General features: G+C 48.1%; 1 protein-coding gene across 1 annotated transcript in view; it reads left to right on the top strand.

The window, feature by feature from the left end:
- The first annotated feature begins 6,242 nt into the window (after window positions 1-6,242).
- Window positions 6,243-16,658, top strand: part of LOC148506841 (uncharacterized) — a 72,216-nt gene continuing 61,800 nt past the window's right edge. The window contains exons 1-2 of the mRNA XM_088446086.1: window positions 6,243-6,642; window positions 9,675-10,019. Coding sequence (XP_088302212.1) covers window positions 6,294-6,642; window positions 9,675-10,019 — 694 coding nt within the window. The 5' untranslated portion in view covers window positions 6,243-6,293. The remainder of the gene's footprint in view (window positions 6,643-9,674; window positions 10,020-16,658) is intronic.

Genomic DNA, 16,658 nt, shown 5'->3' on the forward strand with positions numbered 1-16,658 from the left:
GGCTGTGTGAGGAGGGCAGTGAGCTATGAGTGGGGACTGTGTGTGGAGTAGGACAGTGAGCTATGTGTGTTGGCTGTGTGAGGAGGGCAGTGAGCTATGAGTGGGGGCTGTGTGTGGTGGGCAGTGAGCTATGAGAGGGGGTTGTGTGTGGAGGAGGGCAGTGAGCTATGTGTGTTGGTTGTGTGAGGAGGGCAGTGAGCTATGAGTGGGGGCTGTGTGTGCTGGGCAGTTTGCTATGAGTGGGGGCTGTGTGGGGAAGAGGGCAGTGAGCTATGAGTGGGGGCTGTGTGTGTTGGGCACTGAGCTATGAGTGGGTGCTGTGTGTGGACAGTGAGTTAAGAGCGAGTGCTGTGTGTTGAGGAGGGCAGTGAACTATGTGTGTTGGTTGTGTGAGGAGGGCAGTGAACTATGAGTGAAGGCTGTATGAGGAGGGCTGTGAGCTATGAGGGCAGTGTGAGGAGGAGGGGAGTGAGCCATGAGTGGGGGCTGTGTGTGGTGGGCAGTGAGCTATGAGTGGGGGCTGTGTGTGGAGGACAGTGAGCTATGAGTGGGGGCTGTGTGTGGAGGACAGTGAGTTATGAGTGGGGCTGTGTGTGGAGGAGTGCAGTAAGCTATGACTGAGGGCTGTGTGAGGGGGCAGTGAGCTATAAGTGAGGGCTGTGTGAGAAGGTCAGTGAGCTGTTAGTGGGGGCTGTGTGTGGAGGAGGGCAGTGAGCTATGAGTGGGGGCTGTGTGAGGAGGGCAGTGAGCTATGAGTGAGGGCAGTGTGAGGAGGACAGTGTGCTATGAGTGAGGGCTGTGTGTGAGGAGGGCAGTGAGCTATGTGTGGGGTCTGTGTGAGGAGGACAGTGAGCTATAAGTGAAGGCTGTGTGAGGAGGGCAGTGAGCTATGAGTGAGGGCTGTGTGAGGAGGGCAGTGAGCTATGAGTGGGGGCGGTGTGTGGAGGAGGACAGTGAGTTATGAGTGGGGGCTGTGTTTGGAGGATGGCAGTGAGCTATGAGTGAGGGCAGTGAGGAATGAGTGAGGTCTGTGTGAGGAGGGAAGTGAGCTATGAGTGGGGGCTGTGTGTGGTGGGCTGTGATCTATGAGTGGTGGCTGTGTTTGGAGGATGGCAGTGAGCTATGAGTGGGGGCTGTGTGTGGTGGACAGTGAGCTATGAATGGGGGCTGTGTGTGGTGGACAGTGAGTTATGAGTGGGGAATGTTTGTGGAGGAGGGCAGTGAGCTATGTTTGTTAGTTGTGTGAGGAGGGCAGTGAGCTATGAGTGGGGGCTGTGTGTGGTGGACAGTGAGCTATGAGTGGGGGCTGTGTGGGGAGGAGGGCAGTGAGCTATGAGTGGGGGATGTGTGTTGTGGGCAGTGAGCTATGAGTTGGTGCTGTGTGTAGAGGACAGTGAGTTATGAGTTAGGGCTGTGTGTGGAGGAGGGCAGTGAGCTATGTGTGTTGGTTGTGTGAGGAGGGCAGTGAACTATGAGTGAGGGCTGTATGAAGAGGGCTGTGTGAGGAGGAGGGGAGTGAGCTATGAGTGGGGGCTGTGTGTGCTGGGAAGTGAGCTAAGAGTGGGGGCTGTGTGTGGTGGATTGTGAGTTATGAGTGGGGGCTGTGTGTGTAGGAGTGCAGTAAGCTATGACTGATGGCTGTGTGAGGAGGACAGTGAGTTATAAGTGAAGGCTGTGTGAGGAGGGCAGTGAGCTATGAGTGAGGGCTGTGTGAGGAGGGCAGTGAGCTATGAATGGGGGCTGTGTGGAGGACAGTGAGTTATGAGTGGGGGCTGTGTGTGGAAGAGGGCAGTATGCTATGACTGAGGGCTGTGTGAGGGGGCTGTGAGCTATAAGTGAGGGCTGTGTGAGAAGGTCAGTGAGCTATTAGTGGGGGCTGTGTGGGGAGGAGGGCAGTGAGCTATGAGTGGGTGCTGTGTGAGGAGGGCAGTGAGCTATGAGTGGGGGCTGTGTTAGGAGGGAAGTGAGCTACTGTATGAGTGGGGGCTGTTTGTGGAGGAGGGCAGTGAGTTGGGAGGGGAGAGCAGCGTAGGTTTTGATTGAGGGCAGTGAGAGCTATAGGTGGGACCAGTGTGGGCTGTAATTTGAGACACTGATAGCTATAAGTGGGCAGTGATAGTGATGGCATTGGGATATGTGACAGGGAACAGTGGGGGTCATTCAGACCCATTCGTGAGCAAAGGACGCTTGCAAATGGGTCAATGTTGCCCAACTGTGCATGCGAACGATGGAGGGAGCTCCGTCGTGCGCATGCGCGAGACCCGGACTGCGACAGCCAAAATCACTCGAGGGCTTGCGGCAGCGAGACCCTACCGCAGGGTCTCATCGCAAGCCCGATGGTCGCGATGGTCTTTGACCATCGCGACCATCATCATGGACGCTCGCTATAGCTGTGGGTGGTCACCCACAGCTATACGAGCATCCAGGAGGATGCTCCATTTTCATGGAGGAGGGCCCTGATTCAGAGCGAGCACTCTGATCAGAGCGTCTGGCTCTGAATCAGGCCCAGTGTGTACTGTGATTGGGGGCAGTGATAGCTATAGGTAGGGCCTTTGAGTAGTGAGAGTGGGGGCAGTGTGGACTGTGATTGGGGCAGTGATAGCTATAAGTGGAGGTGGTGAGAGTGGGGGTAGTGTGAGAATAACATATATAAGGGGCACTACTCTGTAGCATAATGTATATAAGGGGCTCTATGTGTAATGTGAATAACAGACTCTGCTGTGTGGTGTAATGTGAATAACAAACACTAGTGCATGGTGTAATGTGAACAACAGACAATACTGTGTGGTGTAATGTGAACAACAAATACTACTTTGTGGTGTAATGTGAACAACAAACACTACTTTGTGGTGTAATGTGAACAACAAACACTACTTTGTGGTGTAATGTGAACAACAAACACTGCTGTGAGGTGTAATGAGAATAACCTACACTACTGTGTGATGTAATGTGATTAACTGACACTACTGTTTGGTGTAATATGAATAACAGACACTACTGTGTGGTGTAATGTGAATAACAGATACTACTGTGTGGTGTAATGTGAATAACAGATACTACTGTGTGGTGTAATGTGAATAACAGATACTACTGTGTGGTGAAATGTGAATAACAGATACTACTGTGTGGTGTAATGTGAATAACGGACACTACTGTGTGGTGTAATGTGAATAACAGATACTACTGTGTGGTGTAATGTGAATAACAGACACTACTGTGTGGTGTAATGTGAATAACAGATACTACTGTGTGGTGTAATGTGAATAACAGATACTACTGTGTGGTGTAATGTGAATAACTGACACTACTGTGTGGGCAAAAAGGCGTAGGGGTCCCTCTATAATCAAAACCAGCACCGGGCCCAAATCGACTGGGGTGTGATGCCTGGGGTTTCGGGAGAGGGGGACACCTTTTTTGGGGGGGTCCACCTTCCCTGAGATCCCCAGCTTGGGCTGCAAATGCTTTCACCATGGAGCTCCGGTGATAGGGTCTCCTGGCTGTGGCATTACACCCTGATCGGTTTGGGTTGGGTGCTGGTTTTAAATATCAGGGGACCTCTATGCAATTTTCCCTCCTATATTTAAAACCAGGACTGGCCCAGCAGCTTGATGCTGGTTCCTAAATTACGGTGGAACCCTACTCATTTTGTTCCCTGTAATTTTAGGAACCTGGGCTGGCTGACCAGTGCGGGGCTGGTTATGGCTTTTGGGGGTGACCCTACATAATTTTTTTAAATGTAACCCTTTTTTTCTATTTATAGGCAGAAACATACATGGATCACACTGATCTGTGTATGTTTCTGCCAAACTCGCAGATCACAGGCAGGTGAATTGATTTCACAAATTTTTATAGGAGTATCCGTTCTCATGAGAGTTTATAAACATGAAACAACAAAAAGTATTCCCCCAGCACTCAGAATGAAATCAGCAATAAGATTTGAAAAACTACATGGTGGTAGATAATTCAGAGATCTCAGTTGCAAATATTTGCAAAGATATGGCTAAGCCTCCGGGCCGCGTCACGGCGTCTCTGATACCGGAGGTCCCTATCACTTGGTCAGAATATGGGGTGCAGAACCCCAAAAAAGCTGGCGATAGCCAGCCACCCCAGCGAAGCACACCAGTGGGAGACTAAAGTGTTAATATAAGATGAAAGGAAAAACTGTGTTAATAAGTGAAGGTGTAATTAAAAAGCTAAGAAAAAAAAAAAATATATATATATATACACAAAATATATTGGAAAGTGTAAAAGTGCTAAATAAAGTGTTAATGTGTGCCTCACCAGAGCAGGCCAGCCACACCAACCCCAAGGGGCACTGCACCCCAAACTCATCCCCAAAACTGATAACTATATCCAATTTGGGTAATAATTGCCCAATATAAGGCCACATGATAATGGCACATACAAATATACCTGAATTGAGAGCTAGCTTACCTTGGAGTCACCCCTAAGTCCTCCTAATGGCACTACAAGAACCAGCATGCCCTCCTAACGCTGGTCCCATCTATGCCTCTCAATACAGAAATACAAGTTGGAAGCTGCTCAATCACTTCAGTAATATCACTCAGGTGCATGTAAGGGAGGGCTTAGTCTATACAAGAAACAACAAAAAGTATTCCCCCAGCACTCAGAATGAAATCAGCAATAAGATTTGAAAAACTACATGGTGGTAGATAATTCAGAGATCTCAGTTGCATATATTTGCAAAGATATGGCTAAGCCTCCGGGCCGCGTCACGGCGTCTCTGATACCGGAGGTCCCTATCACTTGGTCAGAATCTGGGGTGCAGAACCCCAAAAAAGCCGGCGATAGCCAGCCACCCCAGCAAAGCACACCAGTGGGAGACTAAAGTGTTAATATAAGATGAAAGGAAAAACTATGTGTTAATAAGTGAAGGTGTAATTAAAAAGCTAAGAAAAAAAAAAATATATATATATACACAAAATATATTGGTAAATATTGGTAAATTCCCGAATCCTATCTTCACTAATGAAACAGTTCTCGAGTTTAGCTGATGCTTGATTGAAGAGAATTTGCTAACTCACCAGTATTTTCCCGTAACAATGGAGTTTTCTCTCCCGAGTTTTACATTAGTAAATTTGCGAGTGGGAAAAAATGCCCAATCTCTCCAGAGATGGCTAACTCGACAAGACTCGATTTTTAGTAAGTTTATCCCCTAGTGTTGTCATTTGCTACACTGTATATTTATAACTTTTAGATTGAAAATTGTTTAGGTTGTACAAGTGTATTTTCCTTTGTTAGCTACATTGCAGACAACATTGTATGTTCCTTTGTTAATTTATTGGATCAGTTGTTTCGCCAAATATTTTATGCAAATATAATCCGAACTGTTAATTATTGCATAATTAAAAGAAGCTGTGTTTTCAAAGAAGAAAGCATCTGATCGTGTGTCTGTTAATAGGGGAACCTTAAGCTTGCCTCTCTGTCATGGTGGGCCCTACCTCAAAGACGGTAAGTTCGGCCAAGAGAGAGTAAAACACCCACACCAGAACCTGGTTCTAGTGGTGCGTCTGTACAAACCCCAGAGTATCACACACACATTGTTTGGGCGATCCTGGGTAGTGACAAGTTGGTGGCTAATCAGATCCATAGAGATGCAGTTTCTTATGGGTGTAATCAGGGAGTATGGTGGGCATAATACTGATGTATAATTGCTAACATTGAAGGTCATACTCATGACCCCATCTCTTAACAATGCCTAACCCCTTTCTAAAAGGGGTTATGTCATCCTTTCTATATTTAACAAACAGCGGTGATCTAAGATTGCGAAAGCAATGCAGCCTTCTTTAAAGTCAATGGGGAACCGATGCTGGCTTCCGGCTTCAGCGAAGTCTTTCAGGCAATGCCGGGTCCGCGCTGGGTGAACGTGCCATTCACATGCACAGACAAACCACTGCGCAAGTCCATTACACATAATTCTGTCACTGGCAGTGTGGTGAGCAGAGGACCCTGCCAATGAGGAGGACTTCTTTAGATCTCGCCGGAGGGGTACATATTGATAAATACCTGTGACATTTTTGTTTGTATCACATTGATACTAAATGAAAAATGTCTTAGTCAATGGGCCCTCAGAGGGAAAATCTGCACCTAGCATAGAATCCGCTCCATAATGTAGTAAAACTAAATAGTGACAATAAGAAAAAAAGTTTAAAAGTTGTGATGTGAGAAATTTTTATCCATTTTTAGAAAATAAATGATTCTTCCTCCCATTAGGAGGAGCCTATTGTGACCTGCATAAGGCATATTGTACAGAACAACCAGGCGTAATATTGATGGAGAATAGAGGATCAGTGACTCTTCCATGTAACTTCAGTTATCCCAAGGACTGGGACAGCTCCACAGAGGTCAGTGTGTACTGGAAGCAGGGATACAGCAGCCCCTGTGGGAATGGAGACTTCATTTACAATCACACAGAAGGCTGGACACATAATTATTACAGAGGACGGATCTCATTGGTGGGAAACCCCAAAAAACAGAGGACAGCAACTATCAGAATCCAGAACCTGAGGAGGACAGATGGTCCCATGTTCTGCTGCCGGGTCCACATAAAAAATAATAAAAGAATCAAAGAAAGAAAAGAACAGTGGCAAAATCTCCCCGGAACATTTACATTCTTCAAAGGTAAACTCATCAGTCACAACTCATATATCCCAATTGTCTGTGTCACTGTGTCACCCTACAGGGGGAGGGACAGGCTCATAGCTGCCTTCTGTCTGTGTCACCCTGCAGGGGGAGGGACAGGCTCATAGCTCCCATCTGTCTATGTCACTATGTCACCCTGCAGGGGGAGAGACAGGCTCATAGCTCCCTTCAGTCTGTGTCACTGTGTCACCCTACAGGGGGAGGGACAGGCTCATAGCTGCCTTCTGTCTGTGTCACCCTGCAGGGGGAGGGACAGACTCATAGCTCCCTTCTATCTGTGTCACTGTGTCACCCTGCAGGGGGAGAGACAGGCTCATAGCTCCCTTCTGTCTGTGTCACTGTGTCACCCTGCAGGGGGAGGGACAGGCTCATAGCTCCCTTCTGTCTATGTCACTATGTCACCCTGCAGGGGGAGGGACAGGATCATAGCTCCCTTCTGTCTGTGTCACTGTGCCACACTGCATGGGGAGGGACAGGATCATAGCTCACTTCTGTCTGTGTCAGTGTCACCCTGCAAGCGGGTGCAGACACGTACTGTAGTTCCCTTCTGTCTATTTCATTGTGTCAAACTAGTGCAGGGATGGGGAACCTCAGGCCCAGGGGCCGTATAAGGCCCGTGGAATCTTTGGTTTGGCCCTCTGAGTTTTTTTGTTAGCCTTTTCTGGCTATCAGACAGTGGTGTAACTAGGGTATTTGGAGCCCAGGGCAAATTTGAAAATGGAGGCCCCCCCCTGATGTGCGCGCGTGGCAAAAAAATGGGCATGGCCACTTAAAAATGGGTCGTGTCAGCATGACACACCCCTTTATTTTCACACTGAACATTCCTATCCATATGCACCTTAACCCCAGTAGTACCCCTTATACAGTACCCCCAGTATGCAGTTGTGGTCCCTCTTATGCAGGCCCATAGTAGTGCCCCTTATACAGTATCCCCAGTAGTGGTCCCCATTATACAGCCCCCAATTAGTTCCCCTTACTCAGTACCCATAGTAGTGGCCCCCCAAATGCAGTGCCCCATGTAGTGTTCCCCCTTATGCAGTACCACCAGTAGCAGTCCCCACAATGCAGTGCACCCAGTAGCGGTATTCCCTTATGCAGTGCCCTTAATGTGGTGCCCTCAGTAGTAGTCCCCTCCTATGCAGTGTCCTTTATATAGTGCCCCCAGCAGTAGTCCCCCCCATGCAGTTTTCCCAGTAGTGGTCCCCTTATGCAGGCACCCAGTAGTGATCCCCCCTATCCAGTGCCCCCTGTAGTGGTCCTTCCTATTATTGCCCCCAGTAGTGGTCCCCCGAGTGCAGTGCCTTTAGTAGTAGGCCCCTTTTATAATGCCCCCAGTGGTAATTTCCCCCCCAAGTAGTAGGTCCCAGTAGAGGTTCCCCTTTCCTGATTAAGTGCCCCCAGTAGTAGCCCCCCCCAGTAGAGGTCCTCTCAATAATGGTGCCCCGAGTAGAGGTCCTCCCAATAATGGTGCCCCCAGTTGTAGCCACCCCTCCCCCGTTGTGCCCCCACCCCCAGTAGAGGTCCCCCCAGTAGTAGCCACCCCCCTCCCTCATTGTGCAGATAGGTTAAAAAAATATATATATACTTACCTGAATCCACACTGCTGCTGCTCCGGTCCGTGATGCTGCTCCCGCCCGCCAGTCCTCCTGGGCTGGCGCGCTTAGCATTATGGGACAGACGTCATGACATCATGACGTTTGTCCCATTACCCACTGCAGGAGCCGGACGGAAGTCCGGCTCTTGCAGTGGGTGCTGCAGCAGTCAATGAGAGTCTCTCTCATTGGCTGCTGTTTAACACACGCATCGCTGCCTGCACTGGCGGCGCTGTGTGTGTGTTATGCACAGCCTGAGCCCGCCTCCTGGCGCTATTGGGCATGGCTCATGGGGAGGGAGCGGGCTCAGGTGTGCAGCACAGGACCGGCGCTGGAAGCCTAGCGCCGGTCCTGTGTAAATGTGTAGCGCTGACCGCACTCACTGCGGTCGGCGCTACACTGGCTAACTAGGGCGGGTGGGCCGGTACCATGGCCGGTGGCGCTCCCCGCGACGCCGGTCCAACGGCGCCCAGGGCACACACCCCGTTCACCCTGCCCTAGATACGCCACTGCTATCAGGGTTCCTAGAATGGCACCCTGCAACCAGAATATATGCAGCAATACCATCTAGAGCATCCATATGTCACATGGAGGGGGCATTGCCTGCACCAGGCCTGCAAATAATGTTATATATATCAAAATGGCCCTCGGCAGAAAAAAGGTTCCCCACCCCTGCCTTTGTGGGTGGAGGTACAGACTCATAAGTCCCTTCTGTCTGTGTCCCCTGCAGGGGGAAGAACAGGCTCATAGCTCCATTCTGTCTATGTCACTGTATCACCCTGCAGGGGGAGGGACAGGCTTATAGCTCCCATCTGTCTGTGTCAGTGTGACCCTGAAGGGGGTGGGACAGAATCATAGGTCCCTTCTGTCTGTGTCATTGTCACCCTGGTGGGGAGCGGGGGGGCAGCGGGACAGGATCATAGCTCCCTTCTATGTCATTGTGTCACCCTAGTGCAGTGATTCCCAACCTCGGTCCTCAAGGCACACTAACTGTCCTGGTTTTAGTGATATCCATGGTTGTGCACAGATGGTTAAATAAAAATAACTGAGGTACTAATTAAGTCACCTGTGCTCAAGTATGGCTATCCCTAAAACCTGGACTGTTAGTGTGCCTTGAGGACCGTGGTTGGGAACCCCTGCCCAAGTGGGTGGAGGGACAGACTCATAGCTCCCTACTATCTGTGTCACTGTGTCACCCTGCAGGGGAGGGACAGGCTCATAGCTCCCTTCTGTCTGTGTCACTGTGTCACCCTGCAGGGGAGGGACAGGCTCATAGCTCCCTTCTGTCTGTGTCACTGTGTCACCCTGCAGGGGGAGGGACAGGCTCATAGCTCCTCTCTGTCTGTCACTGTGTCACCCTACAGGGGGAGGTAAATACTAATATCTAAAGTTCTTTCTGTCTATGTGACTATTTTATAGATGAGATCTCAGTAGAACAGACGGATGTTGTTCCTGCTACAGTGGGAGAAGATGTAACTATACCGTGTTATGTTCATAATATACCTGCTAATTATATAAGAGAGGTCATCTGGAGGATGGGAACAAGTGTCCTGTGTTATGAGAATAGTATTCTAAATATATGGATGGAGGAGAATAAGACACAGATGACTGGACGATGGTCATTAGTCAATTTCCCTGAGGATCTCTCATTACATATAAGAGATGTGACATCATCTGACAGTAACCGGTACTGCTGTGAGGTGAGGACAATGCTGAGAAGTCCTCTCCCTGGATCTGCACGTGGTACAGATTTAGTTGTTGCAGGTAATGGAATTGAAGACTGGTAAATAACCCATAATGCATGTTTTCTCTAAGTAATTTCTATACATACATATTAGAGTTATAAAGAATAATAATAATAATAATAATAATAATAATAGAAGTAGTTTAACAAAATATAAGCCATATATGCTGTGATATGTTTTTTTTGTACCTTTGTTCAATTACTAAAACTAGCAGTAAGCAATATGTTCACTTACTGTGTTTTCCATTTCCATTCAGTTCTGGACCAGTATGGAAGTTCCTCACTATTATGGGCTTATATAGGGTGGCATGCAGTTATATAGGGTAGCTTGCAGGTATATAGGGTGGCATGCAGTTATATAGGGTGGCATGCAGTTTTCGGGGGTTTGACCGCATTTCTCATATGTACTAAGCACTGGAATGTGATGCATTCCGGAGTTTCGACTCAGTGGACAATGCTATCTTTATATGGCGTTTTCTCAATAGAAGCCTATAGCCTGTTTTCCACACCATGCACTGAGAGCGATCCAATCAGATACCTCCCAATATACCCTGCGGCTCGTGCATCATTCTGCACATGGGCAGAAGGACACCAGAGGAACTTCTGGGTCATAAATCTGGAAATCTCTCTATTGCAAAGGGCAGCTCATACCAGGAGAGCTGTCCTTTGTGATTAAAATTGGAACTCTAGGTACATATCTGTATAATTAACACAGGGATGTACCCAATAATAAGTGGAATGAGCGTCTTTGCAGATGCGATGCTTAGTATATCTCACCCATATTAAGCTGATCTGTCCTGTAACTCATGTGGAAACACTCGTTTCTGTATCATTTTAGTACAGGGTTATTTAAGAAATGCCCAATGTAGGTAATATCGTAGATATCTTAATCAGCAGGGCAGTTACAGTCAGCCAATCACAGTTCAATAGATCCAGTGCCCATGTGAGAACACCACAGCACCACCCTGATGACTGGCACATGCTGCTGTAGACTGGTAAAAAGTAGGGGTGAGCGGGTTCGGTTTTACTCGGTTTTACTCGGTTCTTATCGCCACTTTACCGCAAATTTTGCTCGATTTTATTCGCTATCCAAAACACATGATCGGCGATAGCCAATAAAAAGATCCGGGTAAAACCGAGTAAAACCGAACCCGCTCACCCCTAGTAAAAAGCCAGACATGCTGCTGTAGACACGCTGCTGTAGACTGGTAAAAAGCCAGAAATCTTCATGAGCACATTTGTGTTTGCCGGCTGATCTGTGCAGGCTCAGGGCCTCTATCAGGTGGGTACAGCAGTAAGGCTGGGTGCACATTAGATGATATATTGGACGATTTGTAATGTTGAGGTAAATTGGAACAACATATAATCCTTATCTTCTGATGTGAATGTACAATCGCGTGTTCACATGCATCGTTCATCACATCAACACTGTTCCCTTCTGATCTTTTTTTCTTAAATCTAATTTTTTTTTTTAAATAATGAATTACCTGTACAGTATCACTGTTTTGTGCTGGATATATTTTTGAAATTTTTGGATGCATTTTGCTTTTGTGGCCGACCAATTAGGTTTCTCTGTGGTAGCACATGAGCAACTTATGGCGCTTGGTAGCACCCTATTGCGCTGGAGGAAATTATATCATTACGCATGTCCAGACACATCTCACTCTATCCGGGAGCCTACAAAGACTGTGTGATTTTAATAGATTTTACAAATATCTGCAGTGTCAAACTTTTCCCTTGTTCCTAGTTATGATCCCTGGTTTGTCACATAAAATATGCTGCCTTCCTTTGAATTCGACTTCATTATGGTCTCACAACTGTATTTTCTGCTCTATACTTGGCCTACACTACATTCCTTCTGTTGTTATTTTCAAATAACAGGGACAGCAATGGGGGCAACATGTGCCCCCACATAAACCACTCTCTTCCTTGAGCAGTGTGTTACGGTCTCCTATTAATCACAGTGCAAACTCCTTAGAACCCAATTTCAGTGGTCACTATGCCTTAAAATGCAGATTCCAAGCCTATTGACAACACTCTTGATGGTCAGCTAAGCATTTGTCTATAAATTTGGCATTGCAAGTATATATTTTCTTTTTGGTTACCTGTGAGTACTGTGTTGTATTCTATACATAATAACTTTATTATTTGTGCCAAATCAATGTTTTATCTACACCTGCATTTGAGCAGTGTGGCTAATATTTTCGCCCAAAATTTTTCTGTGTGTTTTTTCCGTGTTTTCTCTATGTGTGTCTTTTATACGTGTATGCATAACTTTTTAATGCATATCTATTAAATATAAATATTTTAATTCAAACGCTATAAGAGTGCCCCCACTCTTTTTTGTTTTGCTAGCTTGTCAAAACCTACCCATATACTCTATGAATATAAGCCCTGGGGAGCACCACCAACAATTAAGATTTATATAACATGGTATAGTTTTACCTTAACTTTAGTTATGTTGGTATATTATATCAAAAATAATCAATACTGATCATATGACTAAGTTTGGTGCAGGTATTCCCTTTTGTTTTGATCACAACTACTGTATGTACATGACACTGGTGCTGTCACATTGCACACAGATATTGGCCCCCAGTCCTTTCCACCAGAAATTTCAAGCTCCTGTTTGGTGCATTCTCTGCACTTTTTGATTGGCAAGTACATATGGCAACTGTCCATCCTTCTATTTGGCCACAGGCTAATTAAAGCATTATCAGCACCCTTGATTGGCTAGAACCCTTGGCAATCAGCCAAACTCCTTTCCTGAATATGCTCTGAAAGGAGTTCTGATCTGGTAAGTTAACATATGACTAAGCTGCCACATGATGAAATGTGTAAAATCCCCTGGCTCCAATCAGCACTGCTGGGTTCCTAGCAACTAAATATGGGGTCATGGATCTGACTCCCACCACCACACTTTCTTGTACTAGCTGCTCTATTGGGATGCAGTCAGGAAGTTGACGGTCGCAATGCCGACCGCCGGCTTCCTGACTGTCTAATCCCTACAGGGTACTAATGGCAGGCATCAAAATAACGACACCTATCATTATCCCTATGCCGGGAGCTCGACGCCTGGCATACCGAATGGTAAGGTAAGCCGGGCGGCAGGCATGGACAGTCGCACGGGGGGGGGGTTAAATTTTGGTGTTCCCAGGGGGACTTATGGTTAGCCACCCCTTATGGTTAGGGATAGGCTAGAAGAACAGGGGTTAGGGATAGACATCCCTGGGGGGAGGTTAGGGTTAGGCACCCCCTCCCCGGGAGGGTTAGGTTTAGGCTGCGGGGAAGGGTGGGTTAGGTTAAGGCACTTACAGGGGGGATTACAGTTAGGCACTAGGGGGGAGGCTAGGTTTAGGCACCCCTATGGGAGGGTTAAGGGGGGAGGGGTAGGAATAGGTAAAATACTTACCTTGTCAGGATCTCCTCCATCGGACATCCACTGTTGGGATTTGAACCACCGAGCATAGGTCCGGTGGTCATTCATACTGTTTCCACTCTATCATCTGATCCAGACATCTCTGCACTCCACAGCCTCTGTCACACACTATGCGGTGGGTGCAGGCACTGCAAGTAACCTGGCTCTAGATATCTTTATTTCTCTCACTTAAGATGTTACACATATGCCCTATTAGTTTTAAGCAGAAATTTCGGCTTTTTTCACATAACAGCACTGGTTTTAATATAGCCCTGTTGATAATAGTGTATACTACATACACAATTGGAGAAAGGAAACTGTTACAACTCTCTTATTAAGAGCGTTTCACTTTCTTATACCAAGTTAGAATGGAGGAGGTTATATGCACTGAAATCAGAATATGGGAGCTACTCAATAATAAATATAGTGATAAATTAAAGGGAGACTGGATTGAGTGCTTAACATGGTGAGGTTAGTCCCTAAGATGCCGTAGTCCTCCCTGGGCCAGCTTGGAGCTTGGTGCCACATGTATCGCGGCCGCGTCTACTAATGATGATGTCAGACTCCACATCCCGCTTGTTTTGTTCACACCATCAGTCGGCTATATCTTGGCTTGCTCGGTCCAGTGCCTGAACTTTGACGCTGGCACTTGCTCTGTTTCTAGCTCCCATGCTAGTTGTGCTTGTCTCTCTGACAACTCCGGCTCCAGTATATTCTTCAAGTCTGGTCTAATTACAGTATATGTGTATTTTCTAGGTCTGGTCTCACTCTAATACCAGGTGGGGAGTCAGGATCCAATCTGATTGCAATACAGTATCTACCATAAGTTCTACTCTCAGTTTTTGCTCTCTGATAACACCCACATATATTGCTGTGTTGCTTATTCAACCTATGAGAAGGAGTTATATACAACCATCTCTACTGCAAACCTCCTGTACAATCAGTGAGCAAGTACCTGAGTTACTGAACAGTCCTGAGTCTCCATTCCTGACAACCATAGCAAACAGTTCCCCATGATGATCCCTTATCATGCAGATTCTAGTAGTGATCACTTAGCATACAGCTTTCTACGGTGTCCCATTTGCATACAGTCCTTAAAAGGTGACCCCTTAGCAAATAACAACCAGTTGATTCCTTAGCAAAAAGTTCCCCATGATTTTACCATTCAGCTTCTTGTGGTAACACCTAATAATTTCTTGTAGTGACCCAGAGCATATTGCTCCCATTGTGACCTCTTAACATACATCTTCCCATGGTGATCCCTTCTCATACAGCTCCCCATGGTGATCCCTTATCATACAGCTCCCCATGGTGATCCCTTATCATACAGCTCCCCATATTGATCCCTTATCATACAGCTCACCATGGTGATCCCTTATCATACATGTTAAGCTGCTCAGCGTGCTGTCACCTTGGTAGGCTGCTCAGTATGCTGTCCCCTTGGTATGCTGCTCGGTGTGCTGTCCCCTTGGTATGCTGCTCGGTGTGCTGTCCCCTTGGTATGCTGCTCGGTGTGCTGTCCCCTTGGTATGCTGCTCAGCGTGCTGTCCCCTTGGTATGCTGCTCCGTTTGCTGTCCCCTTGGTATGCTGCTCAGCGTGCTGTCCCCTTGGAATGCTGCTCAGTGTGCTGTCCCCTTGGTATGCTGCTCAGCGTGCTGTCCCCTTGGTATGCTGCTCAGCTTATTGTCCCCTTGGTATGCTGCTCAGTGTGCTGTCCCCTTGGTATGCTGCTCAGTGTGCTGTCCCCTTGGTAAGCTGCTCAGCGTGCTGTCCCCTTGGTATGCTGCTCCGTGTGCTGTCCCCTTGGTATGCTGCTCAGCGTGCTGTCCCCTTGGTATGCTGCTCAGCGTGCTGTCCCCTTGGTATGCTGCTCAGCGTGCTGTCCCCTTGGTATGCTGCTCAGCGTGCTGTCCCCTTGGTATGCTGCTCAGCGTGCTGTCCCCTTGGTATGCTGCTCAGCGTGCTGTCCCCTTGGTATGCTGCTCAGCGGGCTGTCCCCTTGGTATGCTGCTCAGTGTGCTGTCCCCTTGGTATGCTGCTCAGTGTGCTGTCCCCTTGGTATGCTGCTCAGCGTGTTGTCCCCTTGGTATGCTGCTCAGCGTGCTGTCCCCTTGGTAAGCTGCTCAGAGTGCTGTCCCCTTGGTATGCTGCTCAGCGTGCAGTCCCCTTGGTATGCTGCTCCGTGTGCTGTCCCCTTGGTATGCTGCTCAGCGTGCTGTCTCCTTGGTATGCTGCTCCGTGAGCTGTCCCCTTGGTATGTTGCTCAGCGTGCTGTCCCTTTGGTATGCTTCTCAGAGTGCTGTCCCCTTGGTATGCTGCTCGGCGTGCTGTCCCCTTGGTATGTTTTGGTATGCTTCTCAGAGTGCTGTCCACTTGGTATGCTTCTCGGAGTGCTGTCCCCTTGGTATGCGCTGTCCCCTTGGTATGCTGCTCAGCGTGCTGTCCCCTTGGTATATTGCTCAGCGTGCTGTCCCCTTGGTATGTTGCTCAGCGTGCTGTCCCCTTGGTATACGGCTCTGTGTGCTGTCCCCTTGGTATGCTGCTCAGCGTGCTGTCCCCTTGGTATATTGCTCAGCGTGCTGTCCCCTCGATATGCTGCTCAGCGTGCTGTCCCCTTGGAAAACGGCTCTGTGTGCTGTCCCCTTGGTATGCTGCTCAGCGTGCTGTCCCCTTGGTATGCTGCTCAGTGTGCTGTCCCCTTGGTATGCTGCTCAGAGTGCAGTCCCCTTGGTATGCTGCTCAGTGTGCTGTCCCCTTGGTAAGCTGCTCAGTGTGCTATCCCCTTGGTATGTTGCTCTGTGTGCTGTCCCCTTGGTATGCTGCTCAGTGTGCTGTCCCCTTGGTATGCTGCTCAGAGTGCTGTCCCCTTGGAATGCTGCTCAGCGTGCTGTCCCCTTGGTATGCTGCTCGGCGTGCTGTCCCCTTGGTATGCTTCTCAGAGAGCTGTCCCCTTGGTATGCTGCTCAGCGTGCTGTCCCTTTGGTATGCTTCTCAGAGTGCTGTCCCCTTGCTATGCTGCTTGGCGTGCTGTCCCTTTGGTATGCTTCTCAGAGTGCTGTCCCCTTGGTATGCTGCTCAGTGTGATGTCCCCTCGGTATCCTGCTCAGTGTGCTGTCCCCTTGGTATGCTGCTCGGCATGCTGTCCCCTTGGTATGCTTCTCGGAGTGCTGTCCCCTTGGTATGCTGCTCAGTGTGCTGTCCCCTTGGTATGCTTCTCAGAGTGCTGTCCCCTTGGTATAA

This window comes from Taudactylus pleione, unplaced genomic scaffold (assembly GCF_031769625.1).
Source record: "Taudactylus pleione unplaced genomic scaffold, aTauple2 ptg000393l, whole genome shotgun sequence".
Lineage (NCBI taxonomy): Eukaryota > Metazoa > Chordata > Amphibia > Anura > Myobatrachidae > Taudactylus > Taudactylus pleione.